At 52.0% G+C, this 21,208-nt stretch overlaps 1 protein-coding gene across 1 annotated transcript; it reads right to left on the bottom strand.

The window, feature by feature from the left end:
- Positions 1-10,067: 10,067 nt before the first annotated feature.
- LOC143981424 (zona pellucida sperm-binding protein 3-like) lies at positions 10,068-20,266 on the bottom strand. Its single transcript, XM_077479250.1, has 8 exons — positions 19,799-20,266; positions 18,260-18,372; positions 14,078-14,181; positions 13,804-13,981; positions 13,604-13,724; positions 13,436-13,527; positions 11,076-11,215; positions 10,068-10,324 (listed from the first exon to the last, which is right to left on the bottom strand). The coding sequence occupies exons 1-8, from the start codon at positions 20,264-20,266 to the stop codon at positions 10,083-10,085; spliced, it is 1,458 nt and encodes a 485-aa protein (XP_077335376.1). The 3' UTR covers positions 10,068-10,082.
- Between the last annotated feature and the right edge of the window lie 942 nt (positions 20,267-21,208).

Below are 21,208 nucleotides of genomic sequence, written 5' to 3'. Positions count from 1 at the left end.
GGGGTCTGGCAGAGAGGAGAGGGGGGTCTGGCAGAGAGGAGAGGGGGGTCTGGCAGAGAGGAGAGGGGGGTCTGGCAGAGAGGAGAGGGGGGACTGGCAGAGAGGAGAGGGGGGGTCTGGCAGAGAGGAGAGGGGGGTCTGGCAGAGAGGAGAGGGGGGACTGGCAGAGAGAGAGACAGGAGAGGGGGGTCTGGCAGAGAGGGGGGTCTGGCAGAGAGGAGAGGGGGATCTGGCAGAGAGGAGAGGGGGGATCTGGCACAGAGGAGAGGGGGGATCTGGCAGAGAGGAGAGGGGGGATCTGGCAGAGAGGAGAGGGGGGTCTGGCAGAGAGGAGAGGGGGGTCTGGCAGAGAGGAGAGGGGGGTCTGGCAGAGAGGAGAGGGAGGATCTGGCAGAGAGGAGAGGGGGGGTCTGGCAGAGAGGAGAGGGGGGTCTGGCAGAGAGGAGAGGGGGATCTGGCAGAGAGGAGAGGGGGATCTGGCAGAGAGGAGAGGGGGATCTGGCAGAGAGGAGAGGGGAATCTGGCAGAGAGGAGAGGGGGGACTGGCAGAGAGGAGAGGGGGGACTGGCAGAGAGGAGAGGGGGGACTGGCAGAGAGAGAGACAGGAGAGGGGGGTCTGGCAGAGAGGGGGGTCTGGCAGAGAGGGGGATCTGGCAGAGAGGAGAGGGGGATCTGGCAGAGAGGAGAGGGGGGTCTGGCAGAGAGGAGAGGGGGGGCCTGGCAGAGAGGAGAGGGGGGGCCTGGCAGAGAGGAGAGGGGGGGCCTGGCAGAGAGGAGAGGGGGGTCTGGCAGAGAGGGAGACAGGAGAGGGGGGTCTGGCAGAGAGGGGGATCTGGCAGAGAGGAGAGGGGGGACTGGCAGAGAGGAGAGGGGGGACTGGCAGAGAGGAGAGGGGGGCCTGGCAGAGAAGAGAGGGGGGGGGCTGGCAGAGAGGAGAGGGAGGGCCTGGCAGAGAGAGAGACAGGAGAGGGGGGTCTGGCAGAGAGGGGGGTCTGGCAGAGAGGAGAAGGGGATCTGGCAGAGAGGAGAGGGGGATCTGGCAGAGAGGAGAGGGGGGTCTGGCAGAGAGGAGAGGGGGGTCTGGCAGAGAGGAGAGGGGGGTCTGGCAGAGAGGAGAGGGGGGTCTGGCAGAGAGGAGAGGGGGGTCTGGCAGAGAGGAGAGGGGGGTCTGGCAGAGAGGAGAGGGGGGTCTGGCAGAGAGGAGAGGGGGGTCTGGCAGAGAGGAGAGGGGGGACTGGCAGAGAGGAGAGGGGGGTCTGGCAGAGAGGAGAGGGGGGTCTGGCAGAGAGGAGAGGGGGGTCTGGCAGAGAGGAGAGGGGGGGTCTGGCAGAGAGAGAGACAGGAGAGGGGGGTCTGGCAGAGAGGGGGGTCTGGCAGAGAGGAGAGGGGGATCTGGCAGAGAGGAGATGGGGGACTGGCAGAGAGGAGAGGAGGGTCTGGCAGAGAGGAGAGGAGGGTCTGGCAGAGAGGGAGACAGGAGAGGGGGGACTGGCAGAGAGGAGAGGGGGGTCTGGCAGAGAGGAGGGGGGGTCTGGCAGAGAGGAGAGGGGGGGTCTGGCAGAGAGGAGAGGGGGGGTCTGGCAGAGAGGAGAGGAGGGTCTGGCAGAGAGGGAGACAGGAGAGGGGGGACTGGTAGAGAGGAGAGGGGGGTCTGGCAGAGAGGAGGGGGGGTCTGGCAGAGAGGAGGGGGGGGTCTGACAGAGAGGAGAGGAGGGTCTGGCAGAGAGGAGAGGAGGGTCTGGCAGAGAGGGAGACAGGAGAGGGGGGTCTGGCAGAGAGGAGGGGGGGTCTGGCAGAGAGGAGAGGGGGGGGGTCTGGCAGAGAGGAGAGGAGGGTCTGGCAGAGAGGCAGAGAGGAGAGGGGGGTCTGGCAGAGAGGAGGGGGGGTCTGGCAGAGAGGAGAGGGGGGGTCTGGCAGAGAGGAGAGGGGGGGTCTGGCAGAGAGGAGAGGGGGGGTCTGGCAGAGAGGAGAGGAGGGTCTGGCAGAGAGGCAGAGAGGAGAGGGGGGTCTGGCAGAGAGGAGGGGGTCTGGCAGAGAGGAGAGGGGGGGTCTGGCAGAGAGGAGAGGGGGGGTCTGGCAGAGAGGAGAGGGGGGGGTCTGGCAGAGAGGAGAGGGGGGGGTCTGGCAGAGAGGAGAGGGGGGGGTCTGGCAGAGAGGAGAGGGGGGGGTCTGGCAGAGAGGAGAGGGGGGGGGGTCTGGCAGAGAGGAGAGGGGGGATCTGGCAGAGAGGAGAGGGGGGGGGGTCTGGCAGAGAGGAGAGGGGGGGGTCTGGCAGAGAGGAGAGGGGGGGGGGTCTGGCAGAGAGGAGAGGGGGGATCTGGCAGAGAGGAGAGGGGGGGGGGTCTGGCAGAGAGGAGAGGGGGGGGTCTGGCAGAGAGGAGAGGGGGGGGGTCTGGCAGAGAGGAGAGGGGGGGGTCTGGCAGAGAGGAGAGGGGGGGGTCTGGCAGAGAGGGAGACAGGAGAGGGGGCTCTGGCAGAGAGAGAGACAGGAGAGGGGGGGGGCCTGGCAGAGAGAGAGAGACAGGAGAGGGGGGTCTGGCAGAGAGGAGAGGGGGATCTGGCAGAGAGGAGAGGGGGGACTGGCAGAGAGGAGAGGGGGGACTGGCAGAGAGGAGAGGGGGGACTGGCAGAGAGGAGAGGGGGGACTGGCAGAGAGGAGAGGGGGGACTGGCAGAGAGGAAAGGGGGGTCTGGCAGAGAGGAAAGGGGGGACTGGCAGAGAGGAAAGGGGGGACTGGCAGAGAGGAAAGGGGGGACTGGCAGAGAGGAAAGGGGGCACTGGCAGAGAGGAGAGGGGGCACTAGCAGAGAGGAGAGAGAGACAGGAGAGGGGAAGGGGGGTCTGGCAGAGAGGAGAGGGGGGCCTGGCAGAGAGAGAGACAGAAGAGGGGGGTCTGGCAGAGAGAGAGACAGGAGAGGGGGGTCTGGCAGAGAGGAGAGGGGGGGACTGGCAGAGAGGAGAGGGGGGGGGACTGGCAGAGAGGAGAGGGGGGGACTGGCAGAGAGGAGAGGGGGGGGACTGGCAGAGAGGAGAGGGGGGGGCTGGCAGAGAGGAGAGGGAGGGCCTGGCAGAGAGAGACACAGGAGAGGGGGGTCTGGCAGAGAGGGGGGTCTGGCAGAGAGGAGAGGGGGGGACTGGCAGAGAGGAGAGGGGGGACTGGCAGAGAGAGAGGAGAGGGGGGACTGGCAGAGAGAGAGACAGGAGAGGGGGGGGGCCTGGCAGAGAGAGAGACAGGAGAGGGGGGGGCCTGGCAGAGAGGAGAGGGGGGGGCCTGGCAGAGAGGAGAGGGGGGGGGCTGGCAGAGAGGAGAGGGGGGGCCTGGCAGAGAGGAGAGGGGGGGGCTGGCAGAGAGGAGAGGGAGGGCCTGGCAGAGAGGAGAGGGGGGGCCTGGCAGAGAGGAGAGGGAGGGCCTGGCAGAGAGACAGGAGAGGGGGGTCTGGCAGAGAGACAGGAGAGGGGGATCTGGCAGAGAGGAGAGGGGGATCTGGCAGAGAGGAGAGGAGGGTCTGGCAGAGAGGGAGACAGGAGAGGGGGGTCTGGCAGAGAGGAGAGGGGGTCTGGCAGAGAGGAGAAGGGGGACTGGCAGAGAGGAGAGGGGGGACTGGCAGAGAGGAGAGGGGGGACTGGCAGAGAGGAGAGGGGGGACTGGCAGAGAGGAGAGGGGGGTCTGGCAGAGAGGAGAGGGGGCACTGGCAGAGAGGAGAGGGGGCACTGGCAGAGAGGAGAGGGGGCACTGGCAGAGAGGAGAGGGGGCACTGGCAGAGAGGAGAGGGGGGACTGGCAGAGAGGAGAGGGGGGACTGGCAGAGAGGAGAGGGGGGACTGGCAGAGAGGAGAGGGGGGACTGGCAGAGAGGAGAGGGGGGACTGGCAGAGAGGAGAGGGGGCACTGGCAGAGAGGAGAGGGGGGACTGGCAGAGAGGAGAGGGGGGACTGGCAGAGAGGAGAGGGGGGACTGGCAGAGAGGAGAGGGGGGACTGGCAGAGAGGAGAGGGGGGACTGGCAGAGAGGAGAGGGGGGACTGGCAGAGAGGAGAGGGGGGACTGGCAGAGAGGAGAGGGGGCACTGGCAGAGAGGAGAGGGGGGACTGGCAGAGAGGAGAGGGGGTCTGGCAGAGAGGAGAGGGGGCACTGGCAGAGAGGAGAGGGGGCACTGGCAGAGAGGAGAGGGGGCACTGGCAGAGAGGAGAGGGGGGACTGGCAGAGAGGAGAGGGGGGACTGGCAGAGAGGAGAGGGGGGACTGGCAGAGAGGAGAGGGGGGGGCCTGGCAGAGAGGAGAGGGGGGGGCTGGCAGAGAGGAGAGGGAGGGCCTGGCAGAGAGGAGAGGGGGGCCTGGCAGAGAGGAGAGGGAGGGCCTGGCAGAGAGACAGGAGAGGGGGGTCTGGCAGAGAGACAGGAGAGGGGGATCTGGCAGAGAGGAGAGGGGGATCTGGCAGAGAGGAGAGGAGGGTCTGGCAGAGAGGGAGACAGGAGAGGGGGGTCTGGCAGAGAGGAGAGGGGGTCTGGCAGAGAGGAGAGGGGGTCTGGCAGAGAGGAGAGGGGGGACTGGCAGAGAGGAGAGGGGGGACTGGCAGAGAGGAGAGGGGGGACTGGCAGAGAGGAGAGGGGGGTCTGGCAGAGAGGAGAGGGGGGTCTGGCAGAGAGGAGAGGGGGGTCTGGCAGAGAGGAGAGGGGGGTCTGGCAGAGAGAGAGAGAGAGAGAGACAGACAGGAGAGAAGGGACTGGCAGAGAGGAGGTCTGGCAGAGAGGAGAGGGGGGGTCTGGCAGAGAGGAGAGGGGGGGTCTGGCAGAGAGGAGAGGGGGGGGTCTGGCAGATAGAGAGCCAGGAGGGGGGGGGGGGCTGACAGAGCGGATGAGAGAGACGGACAGGAGACAGACACACAGCGCGGGTTAGGACTCCGGAGCATGCAGGGCTGTCACGATGATGCAGACACAGTGCAGCCCTGCATCCACATGTGACCAGCAGCTACGGCTTGAGACAAATTCTTCAGGGACCTTCATGTTCCCCATCCGGTCCGTCCCACACATGACCTGCAGCCTACTCGGCCAATCACAGAACACCCGCTGCTGCCCTTTGCTGAGCTGGGCTCAGACTCGGAGCGCACCGATGTTTAGGCAGTGTGAACTGAACATTGATAGCATTGATGTTTGTTGCGGTCACGCTGGCCGGAGCCAGAGATCCAGCTGCCACAGGACGGTTGATGTGTGCCCGGGTTTCCGACGGGTGGAAACCCGGGCACATGTGTCCAAACCCGGACTGTCCGGGTCAAAACCGGACAGGTGGCAACCCTACATGTAATTACAATTCTTGATATAATATTTCACAGGAGGGCCCCTTCCTGTGCCCACCCAGAGTAACGGTGAGGACTTATAGTGTTGTGGCACCAGCACCACAACCACCAAAGGTCAATTTTTCTACCACTGTTCAACAATGGCATGTAATTACAATTCTTGATATAATCGTTCACAGCAGGGCGCTCCAGCGCCCACCAAGAGTCACTTTGAGGGCTTACAATGTTGTGGCAACACCAACACCTTGTTCTGCCATTTCTGCAGAGCATATAGGGCAGGCCCCTACTTTCAAACATCCAACTTGCAAACATCTCCTACTTGCAAACGGAAGGAGACAACAGCAAGTGAGATGAAAAAAGATGGACGACAAAACAAATTATACAGGGGTGATAACCCTTCCCTATGTTTTCCAAAAAGCTTAAAAATAGTTTTTTTGACTGGAGCTACACTTTAAAAATGTACCAGTTGAAAATGACAAACAGATTCAACTTAACACAACAAACCTACACAGTCCCTGTCTTGTTTGCACCGCCTGTATACTGCTGTTCTGAGTATATAGGGCCTGGGGGGCCACACGCATTTCCTTTTTTTAATATGGGTACGGGGTTCCCCTTAATATGCGTACAAGACCCAAAGGGGCTGGTAATGGGCAGGGAGGGCTACCCATGCCATTTTTCTGAATGATTTTCAACCATATTGCAGGAACCAGATATAACATTAAAACCGCAAGCAGTTTTAAATGGTGTTATTTCCGCTTAATGTCATTTTGTGCAGGGACTGTTCTAAACACGGGAAACACGTGGCACTTCACAGGCATACTACAGACACCCCCCAGGCACCATATTTAAAGGAATATTTCACTTTTTTTTCCCACTTTAATCGTCATTAAAATCAGTGCTCCCGCCAAAACGGCCATTTTTAAAACTTTTTTTTTGCATTGACCCATGTCCCCTGAGGCAGGACCCGGGTCCCCAAACCCTTTTTAGGACAGTATCTTGCATATTAGCCGTTAAAATTAGCACTTTTCATTTCGAACGTTCGAGTCCCATAAACTTCAATGGGGTTCTAACGTTCGTTCGAATTTGGGGTCCGTTCGAAAGTTCTGGTGCGAACCGAACCGGGGGGTGTTCGGCTTATCCCTAATTCTGTCCTCTCCCTTCTCTCTTCATATTCTATCAGCCACAGGAGGGAGCTCTGAGGGAGGTGCAAATAGAGGAGGGATAAAAGGTGTTAACCAGTTTTGTTTCTTTGCTGTCCATCCCTTCAGGTTTTGGCTTTTTCCCTGGTCTTCTATAATAGATCGTGTGAAGAAACAGATAAAATGTGGAACAAGTCATTAAGAGGTATTTAGGAAGCCAAAATGAGGACACACTGATGTATTAAGGGGCAGCAAGTCATAATCTCCATTATTCTGTAGTATGTCTGCAGGCCTTGTAACCCTATATACAGTATCTGACAAAAGTGAGTACACCCCTCACGTTTTATTCTATCTTTTCATATGACACTTGTCTACAATGTAAAGTAGTGAGTGTACAGCTTGTATAACAGTTTACATTTTCTGTCCCCTCCAAATAACTCAACACACAGCCATTAATGTCTAAAATGCTGCCAACAAACGTCAGTACACCCCTAAGTGAAAATGTCCAAATTGGGCCCAATTATCCATTTTTCCCTCCCCGGTGTCATGTGACTCGTTAGTGTTACAAGGTCTCAGGTGTGAATGGGGAACAGGTGAGGCAAATTCGGCGTTATCGCTCTCACTCTCTCATACTGGTCACTGGAAGTTCAACATGCCACCTCATGGCAAAGAGCTGAGGATCAAAAAAAATTAAAAAATAAAATAGCGCTGCTCTACATAAATATGGCCTAGGCCAGTGATGGCGACCCTTGGCACCCCAGATGTTTTGAAACTACATTTCCCATGATGCCCATGCATTCTGCAGTGTAGTTGAGCATTGTGGGAAATGTAGTTCCAAAACACCTGGGGTGCCAAGGTTCACCATCACTGGCCTAGGCTATAAGAAGATTGCCAAGACCCTGAAACTGAGCTGCAGCACGGTGGCCAAGACCATACAGCGGTATAACAGGACAGGTTCCACTCAGAACAGGCCTCACCATGGTCCACCAAAGAAGTTGAGGTCACGTGCTCAGCGTCATATCCAGAGGTTGTCTTTGGGAAATAGATGTATGAGTGCTGCCAGCATTGCTGCAGAGGTTGTAGGGGTGGGGAAGCCTGTCAGTGCTCAGACCATACGCCGCACACAATTGATCTGCATTGGCTGTTGTCTCAGAAGGAAACCTCTACTAAAGATGCACAAGAAAGCCGCAAACAGTTTGCTGAAGACAAGCAGACTAAGGACATGGATTACTGGAACCATGTCATGTGGTCTGATGAGACCAAGATAAAAAAAAAACATTTGGTGTCAGATGGTGACAAGCGTGTGTGGCAGCAACCAGGTGAGGAGGACAAAGACAAGTGTGTGTTGCCTATAGTCAGGCATGGTGGTGGGAGTGTCATGGTCTGGGGCTGCATGAGTGCTGCCAGCACTGGGGGGGCTACAGTTCATTGAGGGATTCATGAATGCATAGTTGCCAACTGTCCCGAATTTCCCGGGATTGGGACCCTTGTCCCGAGATATTCGGTTTGTCCCCGTTAATTTTTCTGCTGGCCGCTAGAGGTCCACGGCCGGCAGAGACAATGTCTCCGCCGGCCGCCATTTTAAAGAAGACCAGAAGCTGGTCTATAGAGATGCTGCGGCACCGCAGTTGAAACTCTTTCCACACGGCAATGATGGTCACGGCGTCTGGAGGATCTGTCGGGGGCCAGTCAGAGCGAGTCTGGAGGATCTGTCGGGGGCAGCAGTCAGAGCGAGTCTGGAGGATCTGTCAGGGAGCAGTCAGAGCGAGTCTGGAGGATCTGTTGGGCAGCAGTCAGAGCGAGTCTGGAGGATCTGTCGGGGGCCAGTCAGAGCGAGTCTGAAGGATCTGTCGGGGGCCAGTCAGAGCGAGTCTGAAGGATCTGTCGGGGGCCAGTCAGAGCGAGTCTGAAGGATCTGTCGGGGGCCAGTCAGAGCGAGTCTGAAGGATCTGTCGGGGGCCAGTCAGAGCGAGTCTGGAGGATCTGTCGGGGGGGGCGCAGTCTGGATGTCAGAGGGGCACCAGATGTTAGGAGGACTGATGGGGACACCAGATGTAAGGAGGGGCTCCACTGATGGAGACACAGATGTGAGGAAGGCTGCTCTGATGGGGCACCTGATGTAAAGAGGGACTCTGCTGGGGGCACCTGGTGGCAGGCAACATGGCTAGTGACGCGCTCATGGCTCCCACTGATTCTGCATTATGGTGAGTTTAATGATTTCATTTTATATTACAATGCAATAATAGAAATAATGCGCTTCAATCATCCTGACACCATAACAATCATGCGCCAGGATGATTGAAGCACTAACACCAGGTATTCGGAGTAGATTCGGGGGGGGGGGGGGGGGGGCCTGCTGTCCTTCCATCCCGTATTCATCTCAGACTCTAACCACACACCCTTTGAGCCACGCCCGTGTAAGCCCCACCCACTATTTTACGTGAACCAAGCTGCATTTTTGCCTTTCCCTATGCCACGCCTATATCCACCCCCTAATTATAATACAACTCCGCCTACTGTAAAAAAAAAAAAGTGTCCCAACATTTTTTTTTGTGATGTTGGCAACTATGTGAATGCAGTATTCCAACATAACCCCAAACACATCCAAAAGGACCACCGTCTTGCTAAAGAGAGGCCCAGGAATGAGAGGAGCGAAGCGGAAAGTAGGTAAAGGGCCTGCATGACAGTGAGGAAAGGGTACAGCAAGGGTTAAGTTAATGAGGAGGGAGGTGTGTGTGTAAAAGTGGAACATTTGGGGGAAGTGCCGCACAAGACCACCAGGTAAAAACTGATATATTTTCTGAAGTTTGTTATTGATGGTTGAAGTTTGATACATGTTTTATCTTTTGTAAATAAAAGGCTGCTGTGGCCGGTTATACCCCAAAAGAAAGTGTGGTCTCATTCTTCTAGGTAAGAGGATGGGGAACAGGTGTGGGGTGTAATGATGGGACAGCAGGTTGGGTAAAAGGAGGTGTACCTCTTATCTGCACAGGTCATGAAGCTGAGGGTAAAGGTGATGGACTGGCCAAGCATGTCTCCAGACCTAAACCCTAATGATCATCTGTGGGACATCCTCAAACGGAAGTTGGAGGAGCGCAAGGTCTCCAACATCCACCAGCTCTGATGTCATCATGGGGGAGGGGGGGGGGGGGGGGGGAAGAGGACTCCAGTGCCAACCTGTGAAGCTCTGGTGACCTCCATGCCCAAGAGGGTTAAGGCAGTGCTGGAAAATGATGGCTGCCACACAAAATATTGACACTTTGGGCTCAATTTGGACATTTTCACTTAGGGGTGTACTGACTTTTGTTGCCAGCGGTTTAGACATTAATAGCTGTGTGTTGAGTTTGAGGGGACAGAAAATTTACACTGTTATACAAGCTGTACACTCACTACTTTACATTGTAGACAAGTGTCATTTCTTCAGTGTTGTCACATGGAGAGATGGAAGAAAATATCTACACAAATGTGAGATACTGTATGTGGCTACGACTTCTGCCTTGAGAAGTTTATTGGAGAAACCTCCATAAAAGACAGGGCCAAGACCAGGTGGGTCTCATGCGGCAGACTTCTGCCCTATGATAGATATTTAAACCTATACTGTATTACCATCTATGAGTATAGAAAGACAAGCCACAGAAAAAGGATAATTTTTTTTTTATTTCTCTACAGACAGTACATATTGTGGCTTTTTCAGAGACTTCACAATGAACACTGTACACACAGTGACTACCAGAAGACTGAGACACCCGACAGCCACCAACCACCAGAGCTCTGCGGGGGCGGGCTCTTCCTTCATCACTGCAGCTACAAGGTCATCTTGTTTTGGCCCAATCACAAGCAGAGGTCCCAAGGTGGTCACCGACTGTTCCTCTCCCATGTTAGGTTCTCCTGTAGGACCTAGAAAGTCAGAACACAATGCAATTAAAAGCTTTCAGGTGATAACTCAGCTACCAATCAAGTGTGCAGAAGGTGTCCACTGTAAGCCTTCAAATTGTCATGTCAACCAATTTGAAAGAATAAAGCAGAGGGTTTGACCCCTTAGAGAAATCCAGCCTGAGCTTTTTAGGCTGGACTTCTTCCTCTCAATTAGTTTTGCACTCCTGTGACCCGTTTTCAGCGGAGAGTGGTCTGAAGTCCGCTCTCCACCAATGTCACCGCCATCAGTCAAAGCAGCACATCATCCCGACTGCCAAGTCTGGATCTGCCAGCTGCCTTGATTGATGGCAGCTCAGTGAGCCGATGAGAACGGAGAAGTAGAACAGAAACAATGCTGACTGTCAGCATTGCTCGGGGAGGAGAACCGAGCCATCAGCGGTGTTTAGTGGCTCAGTTGTCAGTGCAGCATCCACTGAGGCAAGCATGACTGGGGGGGGGGGGGGGGGGCGGGTCGTCTATGGGGGATAGAAGCAGCAATATGAAGGCCATTCAGGTGATAGCCTCCCCCCTCCATTTCCACATCTGTCCCTCAGAACCCTGTTCTATTGTCCGGGGGCCATAAAAATTAAAAAAATTAAATAAAAATCAGGGCCAAGTGGAATAACCCAAGCCAGTCAGGATCCCCCTCTCAACCCTCCTGTTGTAATGCTACAGGAGGCAATTCATTCCCCACACCACTATTGTATGCAGCAGCTGCATGGTCAAGACTCACCGTCCAAGGCTTCCCTCTTCCCAAAGGCTCTCGGTCTTCCAAATCGGCTCCTTCCTCCTGTCAGACCAGTGGGGTTGCTGCAGGTGCCTGGTGTCCCACAACACTGGCAGATACTGCTGGGGCCCTCAACTGCAGACCAGCTGGAGAAGAGAACTCAATGTCAGTATGAAAACCTGCGTTTTTGCTTTTTTTTTTTTTTTTTTTTTTTTTAGACATTGCACTGGAAGCTTGGTGAAAACCCAACATGGTATGGTAGTTTGACATTTATCTTGAAAGGACTTGTGGCTCAACCCTCCAGATGCAACTATAGTTCCCTCCAGAGGGAGGCCTGTCAGTCTAAGGTGTGTAGTTTGTAAACTTTAAGGGGATAAGGGACCATATCCAAGAATTTTCTGATGAAAACTGCATCATTAGCAGTAATCAGGACAGGTTTACAAAAAAAAAAAAAAGTCACTCTACACAGTCCCCACAAATGCTTAATCTACAAGCTGAGGTCTGTAGACATGGACCATAATGTTTGTTCTTGGATAGAAAACTGGTTATGGGGCGTGCCCAAAGGATTGTGTATAATAACGTATACTCAGAATGGTCTACAGTGGTTAGTAGGGTACCCCAAAGCTCTGTCCTGGGACCAATTCTGTTTAAAATTTATAAATGAGGGTGGGATAAATAGCTTGAGCTCAGAGTTTGGGGATGACAAAAACATGTAGGGTAACACAGCAGGATATAGAAACTTTAGAAGATGACCTGAATTAGTGGGGTGGGCTACTGCATGGCAAATTACATTTAACATTGATAAACTTAAGGCAATGCAGTTGGTGGTAAAGATAAAAAAAATGCAAGTTACTGGTGGGGGGGAACCCCTAGGGCAGCTATTGTGAACCTTGGCACCCCAGATGTTTTGGAACTGCATTTCCCCATGATGCTCAACTCCACTGCAGAGTGCATGAGCATCATGGGAAATGTAGTTCCAAAACATCTGGGGTGCCAAGGTTCACCATCACTGCCCTAGGGGGATGCCAGGTTGGAGAAGGATCTAGGGCAGTGATGGCAAACCTTGGCACCCCAGATGTTTTGGAACTACATTTCCCATGATGCTCCACTACACTGCAGAGTGCATGAGCATCATGGAAAATGTAGTTCCAAAACATCTGGGGTGTCAAGGTTCACCATCACTGATCTAGGGGGTCCTAGTAGACTGAGAAACATGCAGTGTCAAGCTGCGGCTACCAAAGCCAGCAGAATATTGGCATGCATCAATAAGGGAATTTACTCTAGAGATAGACAATTATTCTGCCACTTTATAAAAGTCTGGTTCAGCCACATCTGGAGTATTACTTCCAGTTCTGGTCACCAATCCTCAGAAAGGATGAGCAGGGAGAGAGTCCAAACAAGGGCAACTAAATGAATATGGGGGACTGGAGGACCTCAATGAGGAATGGCTACAAGCGCTAAATGTATTCTCCTTGGAGAAGAGATGGTTGAGAGCAAATATGATAGCGATATACAAATCTCAATGGTGATCCCAGCCCTAGTACGAAACTTTCCAGTCTCAGGTTGTATAAGAGGACACGGGGGCCACCCAATGAGACTGGAAGAGAAGCGGATTAACCTCAAGCCGTGTAGGGGGGTTTCAGTCACGGCGGTAAGGATGTGGAACCCTTCCACAAATCAGTGGGAAGTATGGATAGTTTAAAACCTCTTGAATGCTGGGCATCTTAGCAAAAATACACAGGGGATATGGGGAATGATTCTCTACACAGGTTGAACTTGTCTTTATGCACCCTTATTAACCATAACTATGTAACCATGCATACAGTGGAGATGCATCCTTTGTCCAGTTTACCATTATAATTGAAAGAAAATTCAAAATTTGGCTGGCTCCAAAAAAGTAATAAAGTAGAAATCTTCCAATAAGGGATACTAGTTCAAGTGACACCGAGGTCCCCAAGGAATTCTTCATTTGAGATCTAGAGCCTATACTTCTACTTGGTGACAAATTGATCCCCTTGGAGGGAATTTACAGCTGACCACAGAGTGTCCAAGAAGCAGATTCAGAGTACCATGCCCATAATTCTGATCATGCTGGCACATGAGATCTTGTAGACCAACTTTCAACCCATTAGGCTACTTACCTGGCCAGCCATGTTACCAATGTGCATGGTATGGGAAGAGCCCTACAAGAGGATTCCCTTTGTACTATTACATGTTTACATTATCGTTTTAGGATTCCACCATGTTAAGTCCATAAAGTTTGTCCCAGTCACTGGTTACTAGATCCATGCAGAAGTGATTATAGACAGAGGCTATGGGAAGAGCAGTGACCCATGGACACCCAACAGCCATTTTAATAGTCTTACCCGTTTGTGGCTTTACTATAGGAACAGGCCTTGTTAATGGGATCTGGGACCTGGGTGGCAGCAGCAGCTTTCAGGTAACAGGTTAAGTAGATCTGGAATAGAATATTTTAATAGGTTAAACATTCGTAGAAGGCACCAATCTGTGCAACCAATTTAAAAAGTCCTCACCAGAGATACATCATTCTCTAGGAACCGGAAGGCATCCACTGTGAACTGTAGAGTGTTTGTCTGGACCCTTGGGGCGATGAAGGCTGAGGAGGAGTCAACTTGTGTTCCATCCACCAGACACCTGCAGAAGATGGCAACTTACAATTTAGGTCATAGCAACCCCCCCCCCCCCAAAACAAAAAAAAATAAAACCCCCATACCCGTTGTCTGTAATGATGTCATAACTTGGAGAAGAGGTGGCATCAGGAGATATGGTGGCCACACAGCGGTTCACATACAGGATCATCTCAATTTGGTTGTGAGTATCCACAGAGGCCTGTATGTAGAGAATATCCCCCAACTGATAGATGGGAGAACTTCTGGGACCACTCCAATCCTCTGTATATATAAAAAAAAAAAAAAAAAAAAAAAAAAAAAAGTGGGATTAGTAAAGGCCCAACATCTACCCCCCTCCCGATCAACCATCTTCCTCACCAGTCATCAGGACCAAAGAGAAGGACAACCTTTCTTCTAAAGACACAGTGGTGCTGAATGGAACCCACGTTGGCCTAATGGCCTGGCTGCTCACATTACCGTGCCTACAGAGAACCAGATCAAGGCGAGTAATGAATCAAAGGTAGTCATTTAATGTCACAAAATTTATATTACCAATTTCCTGTTCACTGACTTGTGAAATATAGGGTCAAATCCTGGTTACAATTGCACTAGCCAGCATGTTACTAAAGCATAGCTGTCTGGTTGATTCCATTCCTGGTGAAGGACAGTAACAAGAAAGAGCCAGATAATGAAGCCACGATCTGGACATGATCCCTGAACCTTTAAAGTGATTGTAAACCCTTACAGACCACTTTTTGCTACAGGCAAGCCTATGATAAGGCTTACCTGTAGCTACCCAGAATATCTCCTAAACCTGTACGGTTTAAGAGATGTTGGCACATGCAAATACAGGGGAGGTCATTGGCACTGAATCAACGGCAGTACGTGCCGTTACCGGTGGCTCCCGTGAGCGGGAGTGATGTTATTGCAGCTCCGGCCAATCACAACACCGGAGCCTGCAATTCCCAGAAGAGATGATGGATCGCTGCAGGGGGCTTTGATCTAAGTTAAATCCTAATGATCTAGTATGCTGGCTCATTATGCTTTTGTCATCTTGTAGGTTTTAGCCATTTTCCCAAAGCGGGTTTGCCACCACTTTGAGTAGGAGCAGCCGCCATATACGTGTCCCCAGATTCTCTTTAGAACCTCATTAGGCCAATACATCTTCATGATTACCCCAACATTGCCAAAAAAGGGACATTGTAAAGACTTCAGGGAAGGTAAAGGGAGCCCCCGCCATCTTGATCATGACGGTCTCTAAAGTTAAACTTAAAAAAGTATCCACCATTGTCAATGCAGATCCTCCCATGATCACTCTTAGCCCTTGTACACACGGTCAGAGAATCCGTCGGAATGTGTCCTATCGGACCGTGTCATCGGATAATCCAACTGTGTGTTATGCATCGGACCGATTCAGTCGAAATATCCGTCAGACCCAATTTTCCAACATGTTGGAAATATTTCCCGACCAACTGGGCCGATCGGACATACTCCGATCATGTGTAGAGACTTTTGATTGGACCAAGTGCCACGCATGCTCAGATCAAATTCCTACATCAAAGCTATTGGCTACTAGCCTGAATGTAGTCCCATCGTAACGAAATTACGTCATCACGTTCTGAAAGATCGGATTTTTCGCCAACTTTGTCCGACCGTGTGTATGCAACAGTTTCGGACAAGATCCGACGGGAAAAAATCAACGTATTTGGTTGTGGAAATCTCCAACCGTGTGTACAGGGGCTTAGTAATAGTGATGGACGAACGTTTCGCCCGGCGGTCGTTTCGCGGCGAATTTCCGACATTCGCGGTCCGCACGTTCGAACGCCTTTTTCCGTCGTTCGCCGCGGCGGACTTACGTGTTTAATGTATACAAGAACTTTAACCTTTGGTGACACGTTTATCATGTGATACAGGACAGCCAATTGAGACATGACAGCACATGGACACTTGGACATTCCCCCTAACCTATAAATACACCCGATCCGGTGGCCATTTTACATTCTTTCTTCTGTTACGATAGGGACAGGTTCCTGTGTGGAGTAGGGAGAGATAAACCACTAGCTATTTGGTACACAAAAGTTCTTTTCAGGACTGGTATAGGTGTTAGGTGTTGATAGGTTTGCTGTGCTGCTGATTCTTGCAGCAGCCTGAGTGTCTTTTGTTAGTTTAGAGAAAGGGAAAGGACGGTGTGTGCTACAGGGACAGCCAGATTAGTCTTTCATCATCATCATCATCATCATCATCATCAGCTGTTACTATCAAGGTCCACAAAAGAGCTGTTCCAGTAACCACTAATCGTTCTCTTTTTTTGCCAATTTGTATAGGGACAGGAAGGAAGCAGTGTTGTCAGGCAGTGAGGGTAATTTTAAAGACTTGCTGTTATTATTAGTTCCACAAAGGTTCTTTTCAGGACTGGTATCAGTGGTACAGTAATAGGCTTGTACATGTATAATATTCTTTCTTCCAAATATAGAAAGGATATTATACTTGACTGCTGCCCTTCTGCTGCAGTCTGCTAAACATTCACAACTCACTTGTTCCACAAAAGTTCTTATAAGGACTGGTAACTTGGTATAGGGTGCTACGGTACATAGGCTTGAGTGCGGTACAGTCTGCTGTTCTGTAAGGACCGCTATCGGTCCACAATAGATAGGGTTGACGTGCACCACTGCTGACCGCTGCCCTATACTGCAGCAGTCCTTCAGCGGTATAGGGACTGACGTACAGTCTGCTAATCACTAACACACAACCTGCTTGTTCCACAAAAGTTCTTATAAGGACTGGTAACTTGGTATAGGGTGCTACGGTACATAGGCTTGAGTGCGGTACAGTCTGCTGTTCTGTAAGGACCGCTATCGGTCCACAATAGATAGGGTTGACGTGCACCACTGCTGACCGCTGCCCTATACTGCAGCAGTCCTTCAGCGGTATAGGGACTGACGTACAGTCTGCTAATCACTAACACACAACCTGCTTGTTCCACAAAAGTTCTTATAAGGACTGGTAACTTGGTATAGGGTGCTACAGTACATAGGCTTGAGTGCGGTACAGTCTGCTGTTCTGTAAGGACCGCTATCGGTCCACAATAGATAGGGTTGACGTGCACCACTGCTGACCGCTGCCCTATACTGCAGCAGTCCTTCAGCGGTATAGGGACTGACGTACAGTCTGCTCACTTCCTTGACCCAAAAAAGCACACCGTACTATATGCCCCTACCCTCCTCTTTGAAGAGGTTGAGCGGTGTCATATTTCTACTGGGGCTGCTTATGATATCCCTGTGCTGTGCTGACTTCCTCCTGGGGGTTCTTATTATGAAGGGATCACACTATCCCTGTGCTGTGCTGACTTCCTCCTGGGGGTTCTTATTATGAGGGGATCACACCATCCCTGTGCTGTGCTGACTTCCTCCTGGGGCTGCTTACGGTGCTGCTGTCAGTGCTGTATGTCACGGTGCTGCTGTCAGCGCTGTATGTCACGGTGCTGCTGTCAGCGCTGTATGTCACGGTGCTGCTGTCAGCGCTGTATGTCACGGTGCTGCTGTCAGCGCTGTATGTCACGGTGCTGCTGTCAGCGCTGTATGTCACGGTGCTGCTGTCAGCGCTGTATGTCACGGTGCTGCTGTCAGCGCTGTATGTCACGGTGCTGCTGTCAGTGCTCTGTATTACGGTGCTGCTGTCAGATGCCTCTATCACGGTGCATGTGTCATTCCGGTATGTCACGCTGCTGGTGATCATCTCCTGCACCCTCTTCTTTGCCTACCCTGGTCCCTGACCTTCCCTCTCCTCCATTGCCTTCATTAGCTCCATAGTCCTGAATTGTTAGAACAATTTCCCAAATAAAATAAAAATGCTTGTAGTTATCGATCCCAAATTCACCTCATACATGTATTATGTCATTGTCCAGATGGTGGGACTACGTTTTACCCCCTAATAATTACCACGTGGCCGCAAATTCGACATGAAGGTTTGCAAAGTTCGCCTCCCATTGAAGTCAATGGGGCCCGCGGCGAACGTTCGGTTTCGCGAACGTTTGGGTCCGTTCGCATTTCGCTTTCGCGAAACGTCCCGTCGGAAGTTCGTCCATCACTACTTAGTAATGTTAAATTGGTCATTATTGCAGTAGAAGGGTCAGGTTGTAGACAGACTCCCAAGAGTAGTTAAAGTACCTAAAACAAAAACACTTAAACCCATATTGTTAAGATGGACTACCAACACACCAACCAGGAAAATAAATGATTGTTACACAAGTACCACATCCCAAATAGCACTGAGGGATCTCTGTAAACTGACATTTTATGGCTTGTGTGTATGTAAAAAAACGTTGAATGCATTTAATTTGCATGTCCTATGGCAGTACTGATCCCATTTCCCCAACCCTCCTACAAATTTTCTTCCTGGAAAAGAAATGCATGGAAATCTCTTGACAAGGACAGATGGCAGAAAAACCCAACAAGGGGCTTAACCTTCCCCCACTCTGTCCAAACTTAGACCAGATGCTGAACACCAGCTGGGACCCGCATGGTGCTTTAGTGTAAAGCTCATCCAGTAGTGTTGACTCACCGGTAGTAGAAGCACATTATGGGGACCACAGCTGGGTTGGTTCTGATGATTGGAATGGAGGAGGTTGGGTTGTAGGTCAGGTTGGTGGTGTAGATTAGCCACTCTTGAGTCATCTGTGCAGAGAAGAGGAGAATGATACAGACCAACATGAAAGCTGACATTGTTTGGGTCACTTCTGAGACCAGGCCCCAAGCGCACCATTGCATGGCCCCCCATCTTGCAAGGCCAGGCCCAAAAAGACCTTGTTGCCCAGAAAACCCAACCAAAGAAAATTCCCAGCTCAACATACCAACCAGTATGCAAACAACCAAATTAGCCTGCCTAGCAGTTATTAGAAGCAGGTTTAGTTTGCACACATTTGCTATATGCTGGTGTCCAGTGCGCCGCTGTGCCTTTGAGGGGTGGGCTCTCCGCAGGCTTACCTGCCCTCTATTACATAGCAAAGTGTTTAGCCTCTTCCAGTCTGAGGCTCTCTAAGGCCAAAGATAACCGACATCCTTCTGTAAGTAGTGGGTGCAAGACACGCGCGCAATTTTTAGGACTGCGACATTGTGGCAGAAAGAGTAGACACTTGCCAATTTTTGGATCAGTGACATTTATACAGCAATCAGGGGTATAAAAATGCAGATTACTGTATAAATGACACTGGCAGGGAAGGGGTTAACACTACGGAGCGATCAAAGGGTTAAGTGTTCCCTAGGGAGGCATTTCTAAATGTGGGGTGGGGGGGGGGGGGGGGGGGGGGAGTTCGATTACTGTTCCTGATTACTAGGAACAGACGATCACTCTGTAATCCCCTGACAGAACTGGGGGGGGGGGGGGGGGAGATCTGTTTACATTGACAGATCCCCGTTGAGTGATCGTGGGTGGCCGGCAGACAGAGTGTATCCCATACCGCCCCCCAACATTTGAGGGGAATGAGGGACACCTACTAGCAAATGCATTTAGGCATAGGACACCTCCTGCCACATCCCCTTAAAGGAGAATTAACCACAAAAAAAAAAAAAAAAAAAAAAAGTGCATTTTATAGATCAGACCAAAATGAGGGACACGTGAGGGGGAAAAGAGGGACCGTGCCTTGTAATCAGGGACAATTGGGAGCCATGGTATCCTATGAGGGGCACCTGTTCTGGTGACATTCGGGGGGAATTCTATTGCTTCAAGTTTTGGCCACAGGATAGGAAGAGATGGGACATAGTACCCAACAGAGGTTCTAACACTACCATACCCTATCCAAAAATGTCTTCAGTTCTAGCTTGACCTTCCCAAAGAGGAGCTTTAAAGTTGGTTAAAAAATTGCTGTACACTCCATAAAAAAAATAAAAAATAAAAATAAAGGGGGGGGGGGGCCCATATGAATCAAGGCAGATCCAGCTCAATTGAACATCAGCTACCGGGTTCATTAGGAAGTAGGTGGTTCCAGGTGAGTGAAGCCAGAAAAGCAGCAGATAAGATTCTTTACACAACAGACTACTGGAAGGTGGGGACTATAGGGGGGGTCCATTAACTAGAATACACAGGGGAACATTTTAAGATTACCTGCACCATGTTGCCGCAGTCCTGGAGGTTGATCTGGAAGGTGACAGTGGTGTCTGTACTCTGGGGGTTGGGTTTGCAGCCTTGGGGCCCCAGGCTCAGGTCAGAAGGTTTGACCAGCTTCCCAATTCCATAGAAATCCCTCTGGACATTGACCACCATGTTGTCCTCGCCACATTGGATGCTGATAGGGGAGCTCCCAGGCTGAGGCAGATCTCGTGGAACCCCACCAACACGTCCAGCAAGTGAACCCCTAGAAGCCCCAATACCCACAACAGGGCGATTAGCATTCCAGTCTCTGGAGCCCCATCTAGAAGAGCCCTGGCCAGGTAGAGCCCGGTGGTTGCTTCTCCACCAATCTGACTGGCGGCCATGTCTCACCAAGACTCCATCACAGCCAAACCCTGACCAATAGGCCACAGCCAGGAGCAGCACCCAACCACCCTTCACCAGAAAATCCATCCTGCCCATAAGAGACACAACACAATGAATGAGAGAGAGAGAGAGCTGTCCTTTATACCCCTCCCACCAACCACTGATACCCCCAGCTGGGGCAAATCATCACCACACCCAATGGCTGGGACTATACATGATGGATGGGAGATTGAACCAATAATGGAGGTCACTTCATCCCCCTGGAGATCCACCAGAGAAGATGATTAGATTCATCCTCATACTGGAATCAGATGGGAGAAACCAGTCCACATGGAGTGTGCTACACAAGCTGCATGGAGGAGAGGAATCTCACAAGGATGTACAATGATTGGATCACATACAACTGATACTACACCATAATACTAATGTCACTCACACCAACAGGAGAGATTTATTGTAGGGTTCAGCAGCACAGGGATGGTGGGAAACCCTCATAATGGGCACAGCAGATGTACAGATCCGGGAACTCAGTGCAGGGATGATGGGAACCCCTCATAATGGGCACAGCACATGTACAGACCTGGGAACCCAGCACAGGGATGGTGTGAACTCCTTATAATGGGGACAGCAGGTGTACAGACCATTGACCTCAGTACAGGGATGGTGGAAACCCCTCATATTGGACACAGCAGGTGCACAGACCTGGGAACTCAGAACAAGGATGGTGGGAACCCTTCATATTGGGTACAGCAGTTGTACAGACCAAGGAACTCAGCACAGGGATGGTGGGAACTCCTCATGATGGAAACAGCAGGTGTACAGACCCAGGAACCCAGCACATGAATGATGGGGACCCCTCATAATGGGCAAAGCAGGTGTACAGACCTGTGAATTCAACACAGGGATGGTGTAAACCTCTCATAATGGGAACAGCAGGTGTACAGACCCAGGAACTTAGCACAGGGGTGGTGGGAACCCCTCATAATGGGCCCAACAAGTGTATAGACTGGGTACATCAGCACAGGGGTGGTGGGAACC

The sequence above is a fragment of the Lithobates pipiens genome, unplaced genomic scaffold (genome assembly GCF_037356315.1).
Source record: "Lithobates pipiens isolate NorthernLeopardFrog02 unplaced genomic scaffold, aLitPip1_a1.2 Scaffold_157, whole genome shotgun sequence".
NCBI lineage: Eukaryota > Metazoa > Chordata > Amphibia > Anura > Ranidae > Lithobates > Lithobates pipiens.
This window is presented reverse-complemented; position numbering and strand designations above follow the sequence as displayed.